Here is a 16076-nt window from a genome sequence, read left to right as displayed (position 1 = left end):
ATATATAAGGGTTACCTTAAAGAAATACTATACTGTCACATACATATGCTTAAGATTTGTATTTATTTTTATTTTGAAACTGTATCTCTTGTTCAATTCATATTTTATTGCAATTTGTTTCTTAGTATTTTTAGATTAAAGAAAATATTATAATAAATTTAACTGTGCTTTCTTCTTACTTTAGTTTTGAGCCAGCTGATTGGTTAAGGGTTGTGTATCAGTTTTTGCAGTAGATTAATGTAAGGAAGAAAAGGAGACAGTGAGTCTCTAAATCAATGTTTATTAAGGTTTCTTTAAGTGTTTAATGATTTAGTAATTAACATATTGATGAACTTTTACAACTTGCCTAGGGAAAAAGAACATGATCTTGAGAGACGGTTCGAGCTGCTCAATCGAGAGTTGCGAGCAATGCTAGCAATTGAAGGTAAGAAATCTTCCCAAGTGAAATGTATCTTGTTGGTAGCCACTATCCTTTACTTTTAATACTTTGAAATATAAGTATAGTCTTTCTGCCATTGCTCACCAAACCCCCCAACCCGTAGGATTGGATTTATGATTATGGCTGAGTATCATATTTTGTATTATGTGCTCATTTTTTTTAGTAAAATGTTTGGTAATTTCAGTTTGGTTAAACTTTGTGTGATCTTTATTTTAATAAGTTTATATTTCACATGATATAAAATCTTTTTTTTTTTTCTCTTCGAAAAAGAAGTTATCAGCTTGTCTTCCCTTTTTGCAAGCATAACTAAAATAGTAAAAATTGCATCTATAGTAACAAAAAATGCAGATGCCTAGAAAAATATCTTCTATAATTGTTATAGACAGAAAGAGGTGCCTTTTGTGTTGTATCAAAGTTGGCTGTCTCAAGTTTAATCTTTTTGCCTGTGTCCTCTTTCTCAAAATGAACCTTTTACAATCAATGCAAATTGATTTTGCTATTCGATTTTGACCTCTTAACCCCTTGGCTGCCCATAGTAATTTCTTTTTTCACCTGATAAGGTGCTTGATCCATACTAAATCGATTCTAATTAGTTGGGAGACATCACCAATGGCAAACATGCATAAGGGCAAAAATGAAGAACCACACATACATACAAGTATCACCTATACACCTTCTTCATTTTGTTTTGCTCTAACTTTCGATGCATATTTAATCTGTAGACTGAGGACAAATAAGGGTACATTTGTATGAACAGTTTAATTCCAATTTAGATGAATTGGGTATTTTAAGATTAAAGCTTTCAGATAAAGGTAAAGTGGCACCATAAGAAAACATCAACCTGGGCAGTCAGCTTTCAAATAAAATATATATATATATATATATATATATATATATATATATATATATATATATATATATATATATATATATATGATAGATTTTTATTAGTGTTTCTAAAGGGTAGTGGATGACTCTATTAAATCCAAAGACCCAATCATGTTACCTTCCTCAATGGGCCTCAAATTGTGCAAACTCCCGTGTTATTCTAGGCTGTTGCACTTCAACTTGTTGATCTCCCCCAAATATATAACTTGCTTTTTTTATATAAGAGCTTTTAACATTCAAAGGTAGAGCTTTCCTCTGTGCGACAGATAGTTCTGACCTAGTGATGAAGGGAGAGTGCACATCATTTCTTATTTAGTGCTCCAACAGGTCCATTCAGGACTCTGCAATACAGACAGGTAATTGATGATTTGCTTGGTCAGTTAATGACAGAGAAACACAGACTGCTGGAGTGATCATGCAGTGGCCCTCTGATGGAAGGTAAAGGCAGTTTATCAGACTTTTGCGGAGACTGTTAGTGCTGCCAGTTTGCGGACAGCCTGCCTACTTATTTGGAAATCATAACTGCTGTTTGGTGATGTGTGCCAAACTTCTTGTGACTTGCTGATGGAAATTTTCCATGTGGACAACTAAGAAGTTTCATTTGACATATTTAGAGGAAAGAAGAGTAACATTTTGATTAAAAAACAAAAAACACCACCTTATTCAAAGTAATTAGGAAGAAGTTCAGAATTTTATGACATGCAGGGCAAATTATTCTTTGTATTGTTCAATGGATCAAATGTTTATTTGAAAGCAGCCTTTAAATGTGTCACTTAAGAATAGAAACAAATATATTAACATGGGTTGGCTCTTCTTAAGGGACTTTAGTTGTCAATGGAATGGCAGTTAACTGATTATCTAAATGCTTAACATGATATCACAGTATTCTTAAAGTCACTCCATTATTTGTTGTTTCACATGTAATGTTTAAGTAGAAAAGCTGTTTGAATAAGTTTTACACTCCCTGGGGTGGTCTTTTAAAATCAGTGTGTTTATTTTCCACCCCACGAAATCTTTTTAATTTTTTTTCCTCCCCCCCTTCCCGGATTTTGTGCAACTTGATTCGCTCATGGCATGTATTTGAAAGTGGACGCTCCTCTAAAGGGATTTATGCATAGGTTCACTATTTTTTTTTTTGTAGTTACGGTTTATATGATAAGCTTTTTTATATATTTAAAATCAATATGTAATCCTGTGGAGGAGCTTATCCCCTAAAACCCCATTTGTAAATCTATTTTAGCTTTGTTACACAGCACAGCCACAGTATTCCACAGATTGATTAGGTTCAGCAGTAGAATCCTATCAAATGGTCTGCTCTGATGATGTTGCAAACTCTTTCAGGATTGCTAGTTGACTGGAACTAAAGATAAGACTCGATTGCAATCCCCAGTGCACAGTCCACAAAAAACTGTTAATTTCCATTAAAGTGCAGCCCTACTTTATAGAAATTTTGAAGGTCTGCTAACAGATATTTAAACCCCCTTTGGGGCAAAATTTAAGTGCAGGGTAACTTTGTATAATGATGATTATTATTATTTTACATTGTATGATGCTCAGAAAAACTAAAGGTATATAAACCATGTCACACAGATAAGGCATGCATATGTTTATGTTGCATGAGCTAGCAGACAGTTAATAGTCCTTATAAAGTAAGAGTAATGTCAATCTTAGGAAAACCAAAGTGTTATGTTTCTTTCTTTTGCTCTTTAATTATTTGTTTATTTGTGTGGGGAAGTAAAGGTTCCATTCCTTTTCTACTCATTTTGATTGTTTTATAACATCATGGAAAAAGATACAACTTGGAATTCAGCCAATCAGGGCCGTCTCTGATGTTGACCTGTCCTTTGTTAGGTAGATAACCCTCTGTTCAAAAGTGAATCTTCCTTTCACAAATGTATTAGCCGTCCCAAGAGGGGAGAGGAGCTAAGAAAAGGGGTGCTGCTCTAAAATAATGTTATTGCACCCAAATAAGAGCCTTTAATTCCTGTGTTAGATGCTCTAAATTTTATAAAGCAGCAGCATTGAAGTATACAATGAATTACCTTTGCATGCAGGTTTTTGAAAGAGGCTTGTGGGATCACTTTTTTTGTTTTGTGTTTCGTTAATAGTATTGGATGAAGAGCATTTATCTTTTAGTAAGCAGTATAGCAAAACACAAAATGTATAAAAAAGCCCTCAACAAAAATTGTAAATTTATTTGATTGCCTTTTCTTTCAGTTTATTATATAGAGATTATCATTCGAAATTTGTAAATATAAACCAGAACTCCCTAAAGAACCACTTGCTTTCATAAAGCTGCTGAGCAGTTTGCTCTCTTGAATAAATTTTGCATTGGAGGGGGGTCATGGGGATTTGAACCAGCGCATTCTTGTGTGGCTTGTGAAGATTCACATGGTAACTATTGGTGAGCATTGTTAGGTTTATCTGAATAAGCACCAGCCATGTGAGTTTTAACGTGATTGCCCAGGGCAATGGAGAAAAAGAGAGCGGAGAGTAATCCAAAAGGATTGCACACACTTTGCTCTGGGATTTTTTGGGGGACCTGCATGGGGGGGTAGGGGGTTGGAGGATGGGGTGGGGGGCAGGGGAGTTAGGTTTTTAAGCTGGTGTCTGATTTCCCTCCTGCTCCTCATTTGTTCTGCTATGTCTCTCATCATCTACTGCACCGTCTTTCCATTGTTTACCTTCCTAATGAGGGGGGCGGGACAAAGAGCCTCCTGATTGGCAGCTACATGCTCCCAGTGTCTGTCTCGAGAAAGGGCCACTCTGGCTTTTGGCTCCAAGGTGTATGAAGATAAATATTCAGATATGTGGCATTTTGTGATTGTTTTATGTCCTTTTGACACCCAAAAAGCCCTGCCTAGTCCCATTCTGTCTACTTCTCTTGACTTGGCACTGTACCTTTCACTCAAGTGGGGATTCTGATGAAACGACAGCAACTAAGGATAGCATAAAGGCAAACTAAGGATTTAGACTTTTCACTGCCTTTTAGTTGGAATACTTAAAAACAGCAGAGCTCATCTAGTAGAATTGCATCTGCCCATTGAGCCCTAAAAATTGTACATAATGGGACTTACTTAAGGATCTCGTATATTGTGCACATTAAATCAAACACAGAGGCAAGTAGCAGCATGCACACATGCTCTTTTGGCCTCTTTTCTAACTTGGGTCCTCCCTTCCCTGAAGTTCCTCCTGAGCTGGATAAATGCATTTTCTCAGATCTGCTCTGCTTGTGTATAAAATACACATTCCGGATGGCTTCTGTCTTTATTACAATACCACATTTACAACTTTAATCTGCAGAAATGCAAATATATCACTGTATAATGAAATGCTGACCAGAAGATGACTTGAAATATTGAAAAGCTATTCCATTTACTTTTCAACTGACTTCAAAGAGCCTGAGGCTAAATGAGTACTCTGCTGATCTTTGAGGACAAACATATGGTGCCCAGCGTGAAATGTGCCCAACTGTTGCAGTTTGGCAGAATGAAAGAAGAAACAGTTTATCTGTATACAGTATCTATATGTGTGTGCGTGAGGCTGTACACGCGTGCACACAAAAATACTTTACACAGTATCCATGTGTGGGAAATGGACGGCCATGTGCACTACACTGCACTTAGGCTGGAAGTTGGGCATGAACCTGGTGACTTCCTCAGTTCATTTGGTTAAACTGCCCAGTTCTTTAACCCAAGCTCCCGAGGTGTAGGACTTGCTGTTCTTTCTGTCGTGACTCTCTTTGCATTCTATTTCATGGTTTATGTACGCCTTCAGCAAGACACAATAGTCACACTGTTGGGTCAGCAAATGCTTGAGATTAGATTGCAGTTATATCTTAGAAAGTTTATTTTTGTGTGGATGGAGATGGATCTGTTTTGGGTAAAAAATGTCATTTTAATTACGTAACACAAATAAGTGGATGCTCCCATACCTAGCATCCTTCAACTTTCTTATTCAAGTTTGAAAGGTGATTTTTTTTTTTCTTTTTCTTCAATCAGACTGGCAGAAAACAGAAGCTCAGAAGAGGCGAGAACAGCTGCTGCTGGATGAACTTGTGATCCTCGTGAACAAGCGGGATGCCCTCGTCAGGGACTTGGATGCCCAAGAAAAGCAGTATGTTGTGCAGACTGTGCCGCTATGCTACACAAGTGTACATGGTGCAAAAAAGAGAAACATGCCTGTCAGTCCTCAGTGGAGCTTTACTCTACTGTTGTATTATTTTTACATCAAAGAGCTCCTGCTTTTTTAGTAACAAATGACAAACAGGCCATTATTTGAATGAGATATTAAAATGTATTTTTAGTAAGTTACTCTTTTTCCCACATTAATGCAACAGATTCTGTTTTCCACTTGACAGGTAGGAGCCTCACATTTACTTTATATTAAATTGATCATCACCTAAAATTTTTTTTTTGTCCCCCTCCCCTTTTTTTTTTAAATAGAGCTGAAGAAGAAGATGAACATTTGGAAAGGACATTAGAAAAAAACAAAGGCAAAATGTCCAAAAAAGAAGAAAAGTGTATCATTCAATAGTCACATAACCACAGAAAAATCAATGCCGAAAACTGTGTTTACCACAACTTTTTAAAATGTTTTAATGAAATGTGTAAAGATAGCATTCTGTACTATGATGGGTAAACAGTTTCTAATTTTATGCCTTACCACAATTGTTATTTAACTCCAAGTTCTTCAAGGACAAAATACATGAGCAGGTACTGGACATGTGTGTCTAACTTATGTTTTGCTACTGCAGCAGATCGGACCTTCCAAGGAAGTTCTGTACCTTTCTGCGGAAGATGCAGGGCTTGGAAACAAAGGTGTTTTGTTTTTCTTTTTTTTTTTGGAGAAAGATGTAAATGGATTTTAAAGAAGTCAGACTTGGAAGATGCACTTAATGTGCAAACAGGCTTCCTGATTGACTTTACGTTTTAATAATTTGCTTTAGAGTTGCTGCTCCACATGGACTTGATGGACTTCTGTTTAAGACATGTGGCGGCCTGGCTATGTGAACTCCTGGACGTCGGACTGTTGACAAGCGCACTCTGCACAGAAGCCATGTTGTATATTATTGCCATTGAAGGCTTGAAGAGTGGCAGTGCTGATAAGCAGGAAGAAGTTTACTTCGTTAAAAACAGCAAGAAAAAATGTTCAAAAACTTAATTTATTACACTGTGTCTTTACTGTGGAGTTACATGTAGTTAATTATAACATCATAACCAATTACTCTTGTTCAAGGCCTTTTATTAAAAAGAATACTGTATTAAAACGTTTCATGTGCAGATATTCGGGGTCAAAGTTTTTTGACTTTTTTTAATTATTTTCATCATCTGGTGCGGTTGTCTTTTGTGGAGAGCAGTTATCTCGCTATTTATTCCAGTGTCCAAAATGAGCCCTCAATAAAATCTAAAATAGTTTGATGCTGTTTACGGCTGCTTCTTAATGGGACTGGGAGTCGAAGATCGAACTGGCCAAGGACGAGTCGAGTCTGCGCCCTCCGTTCCCTCTCGTTAGGCTCGGCCGTTACCGGAAACTTTTATCAGTTATTAACTGGGATCTTTTGTTCTTATTTTAAATTGCAATTCCGTTCATGTTGTTACAAGTTGAAGTGTGCGTATCATTCGATTTATGAAGTTTTTGGATTAAAAAAAATATTGGTCGATAGGCTACCTGGGGAAAAAAAAAAAGTTATTTCAGAAAAGGTGGAAGGAAAAACAAAACATCTTTGTAGAGCGTTTGAGACCGAGTGCTCCAAGTGTCACCTGCATGTGTCACCTACGCTGCCATCCCAAATGCCGACCGCCACCAAGTGAATCAAACCGAAAAGGCGACGCACTTCACTTGAAGGAAATAAAAACCAAGAAGCCATTCCAGCCTGTGCCCTGGCGTGGCGGCCCGGCCCGGGCTGATTTCGGGGAGCTCCTCTTCTGTGAAGTCATTCATCCTATGGAAGGAAGGCTACACACGCGACCACGTCGGAAGGAAGGCGCAGCTCCTCGCAATGCGGTCTGAACAATTCCCCTGTGTTTCATATTCATTTATAAATGAGTGTTTGCGTTTTGTTTTAATTTAGGTTAATGCAGATTACTCATTCCTAAGAGGCAGATTAGACGGAATCGTTTTGTACGGAACATCTGTTTACCCTCGGTCTTTTTTTTTTTTTTTCGCAATAAGGTTTTTCTAGATCAAGAGCCGCCTCTTAATGACACCCGCTACCGCATACTCATCACTATGATTAAATAGTGAAAAATAAGTTTTGACAGCCGACGTCGTCTCTGGCTCTTCTGATACTTTCAGATTAATTTGATGATCTCCTCTCTGCTTGGGTCCGACCGTACGTTCCATTCTGTCACCTTCGGCTGATTTGTTTCTTACGAGGCCGCCGCCGCTCTGACGGTTTTTAACACGGGGCTCGGGCCGAAGGTTTCGCCTGTCCCTGCCACCAGTACAAATGGTTAAAAAAATATTATTATTAATAATAAGGAGTTCAAGTGTACTCCTTTGAGTTCCTGGCTTGGAGATATTGGCATTATATAAATAAAAGGCATATTATGATACTTGGTGCTAAAGTCAATCAACTGTACTAAATTCATTACATGTTATTTATAGCGAAATATAATAAAATTATATCAAATAAAATATCGCTAATCGGTAAGGTTTTAAGAAAGCGATAAATTGTTAAATGTTGATCCCACAAATACGTTTCACATATTGCAAGTTTATTTTTTCATTAAAATGTGGGGCTCTTCGGGAAAAAGTCGAGGTGAAGACGTTATTTTAATGATAGACTGTAGGTCAGATATGAATATACGAACACAAAAATGTGTTCATCTATTCAAACGCGTAGAGCTTAAAAAAAAAATTCACGCAAGTCATGTACGACACTGCTTTCAAAAATCGAATTTCAATAAGGCGTTTTTAATCACTTCAGATAATATTCAAAGATTTTGTTTTAATATTAGTAGTAGTAGTATTAATGCTTATGCATTATATTGTATCATTCTCTAACTTTCTTTTATAACTAAACTTACAAGTGCAGTCAGCCCCTGGTGATGACCATCCCACAGTCCACACGCGCACACCATTCACACAATTCTTTCAAGTTTACACAAATTGCTCTTTTCTAACGTGCCACACAATTTCTAAGGTGTCTCGCATGTCCGGAGCCTTACCTGTGCCATCTACTGCCAGCCCAGCCGCACACGGTGTACACAGGTGTACTGTACATACCCGACCAACTCAAAACCCAGACGTGTACAAGTTAGGAGAAAGTAAAGAAAAGAGAGAAAAAAAAGAGGGGGAAAAAAAACGAAGAGTCCCAGAAAGTGAGAGCGGCTGGCCCGGTGAGGTGGCCGCGGCAAACAGGTAGCTGCACGCGGCACTCCCGCGCCGGCTCACAGGTGCTCACCGTGCCCACTTCGTAAAGCTCCTGACCCGATCCTCGAGCAATTCGTTTCTACTAAAAAAGAAGAATCACAACAGAAAAATCTGCAACAAATCTCCTTCTGTCATTTTTCCATTTTAATAAACAGCAGAGAAAGTCCAGAGTGCTGTGCCACTCGGCGACAAGAGACACTAAAGTTTTCGCCTCTTCCTTCTCCGCTTTAATCCCAGGGCTTTATAGGCTCAGCATTAAGAAAATTCGTCTGCAATTTGGGATTAGACAAATACTCTTATTACAAAAGGTTAGAGCTACTTGATACCTTGATACTTACGCAGGCTTGATCTCATCATGTTAAACAGAGTTCATAATAATAAAAAAAAGAAAGAAGCTACTAAACCTGATGGATTTTTCGTGTTTTGCTTTTTCTTGATAAAACGGGCAGAGGATTTGGAGGCTCGGGACACATTTGCTTGGTTTTGATATTTTATGTGCCTGTCACAATTTTTACTCGGGGAGAGAATGATGGAAGTTTGCAAAACTAAAGGAAATACCGATCGATATAAAAGGTGACCCCCACCTTGACGGACTCAAACCCAAAGCTCCGCATACTCAAATTAATAAGATACTACTTAGAGGATCTCCCCTTACAACTCAGCAAGTACTCTTTTTTTTTTCCTTTCTTTCTTTCAAAGTTCTTTCTTTTTTTCCTTTTTGCTGGAGAAAATCTTTTGTGAATTGGCCGCGGCATCTTTGTTCTTGGGGGGAAAAATGTGCTCGTGTCGATGACTTTTGGGTCCTATAGAAAGATCGTGTAAACCAGGCCTTTGATGAGTTGTCCCATATAGTCAAAAAATGTAATTTCGTTCGTCTGGCGGTCACTTTCTTTGAACATTAGCTCGCTTTCAGCTCCCGCTTCAATTAGAATGAGTTGATTTTGTGAGATCAACAAAAGGAGCGACCAAAGCCTTATTAAGGTCCTCAGAAGATCTCACCGATCCTTTGAGAAACAGTTAACGAAACAGTGTACCCTCCGTGATATTCTGTTACCGTATTTTATTGGCATTTCTTTAGGAAACTGACGCTCGAGAGGTACTTTCTTTGATTCGCAGCTACCGGTCTTTCTTGTTAGATTTCATTTATTTTCTGGTATCGGCCGTTTTCTTTCTTTTTTCCTTCTTCCTTTCATTTTCTCCCTATCTCTGTTAAAAGACGGCCCCTATTAAACTTTACGCTGACTATTCTGAAATGTAATTGTAAATGGGGATTAGCGCATCATCAATATTCATGAGAAGGTGCTAAAATAAGAAAAGGGAATACAAATTATTTTAAAACATCCACCGCAATAAAAAAAAATATTATTGGGATGTTAAATGTGTTAAGGTGGCATTCCCATACATAAATGGAACTGCAGATTTACTTCATACGAATTTTAAGAAATAACGAAAAAGTCATTTGTGAATAAACCCGATTTTTTAAGCACCCACCTGCGGGGCTGGTTTTTATTGGAAGGAGGCCGATCTGGCGTGTCTGAGGACAGTCAAAAAACGAAGGCAATCAACGAATTATTGTTTCAAAATTCGTTGATTTTGCGCTTTATTTTTGTTCATTTTTTTTTTTTTTTTACAATACGCTGTTAAAATAATCTGAAACGTCACGACTCAAAATCCAAATCCTACTGAACGCCAACTGTCACTGCTGAGGAAGGTCACTATCTCTGTCTTGTGTATGGAGCCGGCACTGAAAGTCACTTCATATTTTCTATTTCTGATATTCGTAAAGTAAAATAATTAATCCAAACCGGTCACCACAAAGCTGTACTTGAAGGTATAAATAAAATATGCACCAAATCACAACGCTTCTTGGCTGTGGAAGTTGCACTGCTGTTTCCTTCAAATTCAAATATAGATTACATTAAAAAAAAAAAAAAGTGTAGAAACGATAAAAAAAAAGAATATTTGTTTTGGTCTGAGTTGTTCGTACGTTTTCTTGTTCTGATCGTGGACCGGCAACTTGTATTAACTGAGCATTTGACGTATAGAATAAGTAAATATTTCTTGTACAAAATTGAGGTACCCAACTTAATTTAGTTATGTAACCGCAGACTGTTAACAGTACCAAATATTTCAAAAATGTTATCCACCAGCTCGTAGTTTGCGGGTTGAGCTTCTGGTGTTCTTGTTGTCTCTCGGAAAATGGGCGGAGCTCACTGGGAATGCAAGCTCTCACTTGCGGACATCGACGTCCATCAAGATCTATACCGCAACCGATTGGCTCGGGTGGGCGGTTCCGCAGGTGTCTGACTCTCATAGAAGGGCAGGGCAAGGAGAAGGTGATCAATCTTCATCAGTCTACATTAGCAATCACCTTAACCACAAGGCGAGACAGGCACTCCATGCAAGGTAACGCGTTTGATTTATTTTCTTTTAAACGCGCGTAACTTTCACTAATTGCCCAAGTAAATCGCGTATCTGCGCTGCCCAAACACGTGCGGGGTTTGCCGCTCTCCTGCATTAAACTTAAGCCGCTAGTACTTAATGTAAAACAAATTCAGTTATGCCCACCCCCTCGATATTTTAACCGTGTTGCTTCTTAGATTCGTACAATCGGATCATTTTAGAGAAAGAAGTGGGCTTTACTGCACGCCGTCTACTGTACGATTTCAGGGCACGAAAGGTGAGTGTCTTGCGGGCGGGCGTATTGATGTGGCGAATGGCAGGCATCCTGTCGTCCTTCTGTGGCAGTCGTGCGAAGTTGGACGCGACTTCTCCGTGCGTCTGTCCTGGCTGGGACTTCTGCTGGCAGCGCGTTCTCTAAAAGTTGGTTTTACTTAAGGCGTTTTTTTTTTTTTTGTTTTTCGTTGAGGTCAAATGTAAAAGTTGAAATGATCTGTTGTTTTTTCTTTCTTTCAAAATGCATTCATCTCCGCCGGAAATAAGTCACAATAATATAAAGTTACCGTCGAAGCAGCTCTCAGATCGCGTGGTTTGGCGTTTATTTGATTTTTTTTTTAATTAATAATATGCACACTATTTTCGGTCGTCATGCTTAACCAAAATATGCGCTTGTAAAGAGCAATACATCATCTAAAAAGGAACTGGCCTTGAACATTCTCATCCCTTCTCGTGGTAACGCGCATTCAGACCCTTTAAAAATATTCGTTTTTATGTTGAATCTACTTAGGAGATAATTGGAGAGGCGTGTTTTGGTTTTTGTTAATTTATTTTGCTGATAAGACCCCCCTTTTTAAATGGTCTCCCTGGAGGTCTAATCTAAATTGTAATTGAGTTCATTTGCACGGAGCTCTCGCCTTTTCAACCCAGTTTATCTCCGTCCTGTGGAGCTGCAAATTTACTCGAGGAAACATCTAAATACACAGAATGGGCCCGGGTAGCCGCTGGTCTGTGTGCACAGCACGGGAGCAGATCTTTATCGAGCAGGGGGGTGGATGGAGTGATGGACGGATCTGTGCAACGCTTAACAAAATAAGGCGGTTCAAGAACACGGCCTGGCCCAATGTTTTAGCTGCGAGATGTGCAATTCTACTCGAAAAATGCGACGGCGATTACTTGGGAAATGTCGCCTGGGCCTTAAACTTTGTTAAAAATAAAACTCACGTCGTGCTTATAGTTTTAGGCCCAAGTCTGGATTTGCCTTTTATTTTCTTCCCCGGTAAATCCAAATGGTTTACAATCTTTTGTAGTGAACACAATTTGGAAATTTAATTTGGTTGATCATTTGGATTTCCGCAAAATATTATGCGTTTGAAGTGGACGCGTTGTAGGTGCGATGGTTCCCCCGTGTACACTTTTATTAAAGTGAAGATTTTAGATTGTTATAAAATACTCTGGTAATTTAATAAATTGTACAAGTCTAAATTATAAATGTCAGGTTCCGTGTTTAAAGAGTTCCCTGTCGTGTTTCGCATCTAAAAGGCTGTCGAAAGGAGTGAATTAAACGGGAAATGGCACATCGATTACTTTAATAAATTTACAATCACTCTTTCAATTAACCCTCGCTGTTCTTAATTGATTTACGCCTGCCAGTGTATGGCTGAATTACGATAAGCAATTCAGAAATTAATTTCCATGAAATTAAATTCAGAACGCCGAGTTCCGTATTGGAATGATAGATTATATAATGCAATTAACTTGCACTCAAGCTTTTATTGTGCAGGATAATTTCGGCAAACCTCCCCCCCCTCCCCCTAAAAGTTTACCAATTATTTCTCCCCCCATCCCCATAGTCCCTAACTAAAGTTTTGGTTTAGTGATTCCAATGTGAAAGTAATGCTGGACACTCTTTAGGAGAAGAATCTAATTTTTTTTTCTTCCGTTTCAAATTTCTTTCAGAAATCTTGAAGGACTTTTTCCCCCCAAAGAAAACTTAACGGATTAAACTGTCGGGATTTGTGGACCCACCTAAATCTTTTAGCATGATGTCATACCTCAAACAGCCCCCTTACGGAATGAACGGACTGGGGCTGAGCGGAGCGGCAATGGACCTGCTGCATCCATCGGTGGGCTACCCAGGTAAGGACACGTGTGGTCCAGAATCGGGCACCATTCGAAGATTTAAAATAAGACAAAAAAAAAAAACAGACATTGCTGGCTGTTGGCGAGCTCGGTCTCTGCTGTCTTTCATTACCTGGCAGGGAGTCGATTTTCTCACTTTTGCTCCATTTTGTTTTGTTAGAACCTTAGCCTCCTTTTCTGAACGAGGTTAATCGGCCAGTCTGAGTGGGATGTTAGTGACGCACTTTTTCCAATTTTGAATTATTAATTTTTGGGCCCGTGCTGCTCATAAAGGCGCATTCACGAAACAAATGTGCATTGCTAAAACAAAAATCAACTACGTTGGGTATTTGAATGTTTCCTTCAAACTTTTAAAATTCCGATCTTTGCTCGAAGCCTCTACACATTTCACTTGTCACGTTCGATCTTGCTATTGAAGTATTGACGCTAACTTTTTTTTTTTCCTTTTTCTTTCCAGCGACCCCCAGAAAACAGCGGCGGGAGAGGACGACCTTCACGCGCTCGCAGCTCGACATTCTCGAGGCGCTTTTCGCCAAGACCCGCTACCCCGACATCTTCATGCGAGAGGAGGTGGCTTTAAAGATTAACCTGCCGGAGTCCCGCGTCCAGGTGGGTAAACTGGTCAATTGTCACCTTCTGTCTCTTGGAAAGCTAATTAAGACTTTAGACCTCAATGTGCTTTTCGTATTCTCGCAATTGGACACCGCGCGCCTGTTTAGTGCGCGGTGCAAACCTCCTGGGCTTGGCCTCGCCCCAATGAAGACCTTTAATTGAATATGCTTTACTTTAATTTGTTTATATTAAGTGGCGCCCTCTTGTGCTAAAGCGCACTTTTTTAAAAAAGGAAATGCGCATTTAATAAATTGATGTTGCCATCATGAATTAATTGGACAAATGGAGGTTGGTTTGTTCAATGTCGTGTTCCGTATCCCTAAATTTGCGTAGGGCCATTGCTGAGGAGGGTGCGAGTGAGCGGGGGGCGGGCGATCCACTTTGACGAAGTGTGTGTTTAAATGATTGTATCAAGTTAGATGTTAATATTGCAAACGTTAATGTAGAGGAAATGCTTCCTGCAGTGTGTTTTAATAACAAGTTAAAAGTAGCCACCTGCATTTCCGATTGCTACTGTTTTGATATCCCTTTTTTTTTTTTTTTTTGGGCCTGCTGTCTTATTTTTATTTATGTATTTTGACTTTTACATGGTTTAGGTGTGGTTTAAAAATCGTCGAGCAAAATGTAGGCAGCAGCAACAGAGTGGAAACAATACCAAGGCCAGGCCAGCCAAGAAGAAATCGTCCCCCACCAGAGAGAGCACCGGGTCAGACAGTAGTGGTCAGTTTACTCCACCGGCAGTGTCAAGCTCTGGCTCTTCTTCATCCAGCTCCATTTCTTCAAGTAATACTGGAATCACTAGTGCATCTACCTCCATCAGTACCCCAGTGTCCTCCATCTGGAGCCCAGCTTCTATCTCCCCTGGCTCTGCCCCGATTGCAGCCTCTGTCACTGAGCCTCCCCACACTAGTGCGTCTTGCATGCAGCGTTCAGTCTCCAGTGCCTCTGCTGCCTCTTACCCAATGTCCTACAGCCAAGCCACAGGCTACAGCCAAGGCTACCCTGCTCCTTCCAGTTCTTACTTTGGTGGGATGGACTGCAGCTCCTATCTTACTCCCATGCACTCGCACCACCATCCTCACCAGCTGAGTCCAATGGCACCGTCGTCTATGTCTGGACATCCTCACCACCACCTGAGCCAGTCGTCTGGTCACCATCACCACCACCATCACCATCATCACCAGGGTTATACAGGAGCTGGATTAGCTTTCAACTCCTCTGATTGCCTGGATTACAAAGACCAAACTGCCTCTTCCTGGAAACTCAACTTCAACGCTACGGACTGTTTGGACTACAAAGATCAGGCGTCATGGAGGTTTCAAGTCTTGTGAGAACTTTCACAATCCACCCCCTTCCTTTTAACTTTATTTTGTATGTTTTACATTTTTATGAATTTTATTAATCTAAAAGATATACAAAGTATCACTTAAAGATCGCACCAAACTTTTTTTTTTTTTTGAGTCTTACTTATGGCCAACCATACCAGCAAATAACTTTTTTTTTTTTTTTTCACCCCCTCACCTCCCCCCCACTCCCTTTTCTGGGTATACGAGATGGAGATTTTGCGTGGACAATGTTGTGTGGGACATAAAAAAAAAAAAAAGAACTTGTCCAAACTTTTTTTTTAAGAAGTTTTAACCAAACTGAAAATGAAAATTTTATTTCAAAGACCTAATTCTGAGCCAACTTTCTTTTTGTGGACCGCTCACCACAAGCAAAGATTTTAAGGTCGATTTGCTATGTTAAAGATTTTCCAAATCGAAACAAACTTTGTATATTTTTTTAATTTCCATTATTTTAGTGTGTGGGGGAGGGAATAGCTGCATCGAAAAGCTCAAATGTGTAAATATGTATTTGGTCAGTTGCAGTGACCACTTTTTTTTTTTTAGTTGATGTTACGGGCTTAAAATTTTTGAATTGGTGCCCCTCATCCCCCAACTCCCCCCTTCCTTCAAGGATTCCTCCTGTTTTGGCCAAAATTGGCTGTAATCTCCAGAGATTGATTTATCAAAATGTTTTTGAACTCTTGTTCTCCCCAAAAGTATATAATCCGTGGGATACTGGACCAGTCAAGTTGCTGTTTTACTCCAAGTGTAATTAAAAGTAATTTTTGGCCTGGATCTACTTAGTAAACGTTAGAAACATTGTCTAGTGATGTATGTTGCAGCCATTCTTAAATAGCAGCACTTGCATATCATTGTTGAAAATGACAGTCTTGACT

General features: G+C 39.2%; 2 protein-coding genes across 8 annotated transcripts in view; both read left to right on the top strand.

The window, feature by feature from the left end:
- ehbp1 (EH domain binding protein 1) overlaps positions 1 to 6747 on the top strand; it is a 387620-nt gene extending 380873 nt beyond the window's left edge. For all 4 annotated transcript variants that reach the window (XM_039738603.1, XM_039738602.1, XM_039738601.1 and 1 more), the window contains 3 exons: positions 351 to 424; positions 5329 to 5443; positions 5773 to 6747. In XM_039738603.1, the coding sequence (XP_039594537.1) occupies positions 351 to 424; positions 5329 to 5443; positions 5773 to 5863 (280 nt within the window). In that variant the 3' untranslated portion in view covers positions 5864 to 6747. The remainder of the gene's footprint in view (positions 1 to 350; positions 425 to 5328; positions 5444 to 5772) is intronic.
- A 564-nt stretch (positions 6748 to 7311) lies between these two features.
- On the top strand, positions 7312 to 15458 carry otx1 (orthodenticle homeobox 1). Of its 4 annotated transcripts, none has more exons than XM_039738606.1 (4): positions 7312 to 7333; positions 13061 to 13240; positions 13701 to 13852; positions 14452 to 15458. In XM_039738606.1, the coding sequence occupies exons 2-4, from the start codon at positions 13144 to 13146 to the stop codon at positions 15184 to 15186; spliced, it is 984 nt and encodes a 327-aa protein (XP_039594540.1). In that variant the 5' UTR covers positions 7312 to 7333; positions 13061 to 13143; the 3' UTR covers positions 15187 to 15458. The 4 variants fall into 4 exon arrangements, with proteins under 4 accessions (XP_039594540.1, XP_039594538.1, XP_039594539.1 ...); XM_039738604.1 differs by lacking the exon at positions 7312 to 7333 and adding an exon at positions 10634 to 11110; XM_039738605.1 differs by lacking the exon at positions 7312 to 7333 and adding an exon at positions 11129 to 11384.
- Positions 15459 to 16076: the final 618 nt, after the last annotated feature.

Source organism: Polypterus senegalus, chromosome 16, assembly GCF_016835505.1.
Source record: "Polypterus senegalus isolate Bchr_013 chromosome 16, ASM1683550v1, whole genome shotgun sequence".
In the NCBI taxonomy this organism is placed as follows: Eukaryota; Metazoa; Chordata; class Cladistia; order Polypteriformes; family Polypteridae; genus Polypterus; species Polypterus senegalus.
The sequence above is the reverse complement of the archived record's forward strand: the minus strand, read 5'-3'. Positions and strand labels throughout refer to the sequence as shown.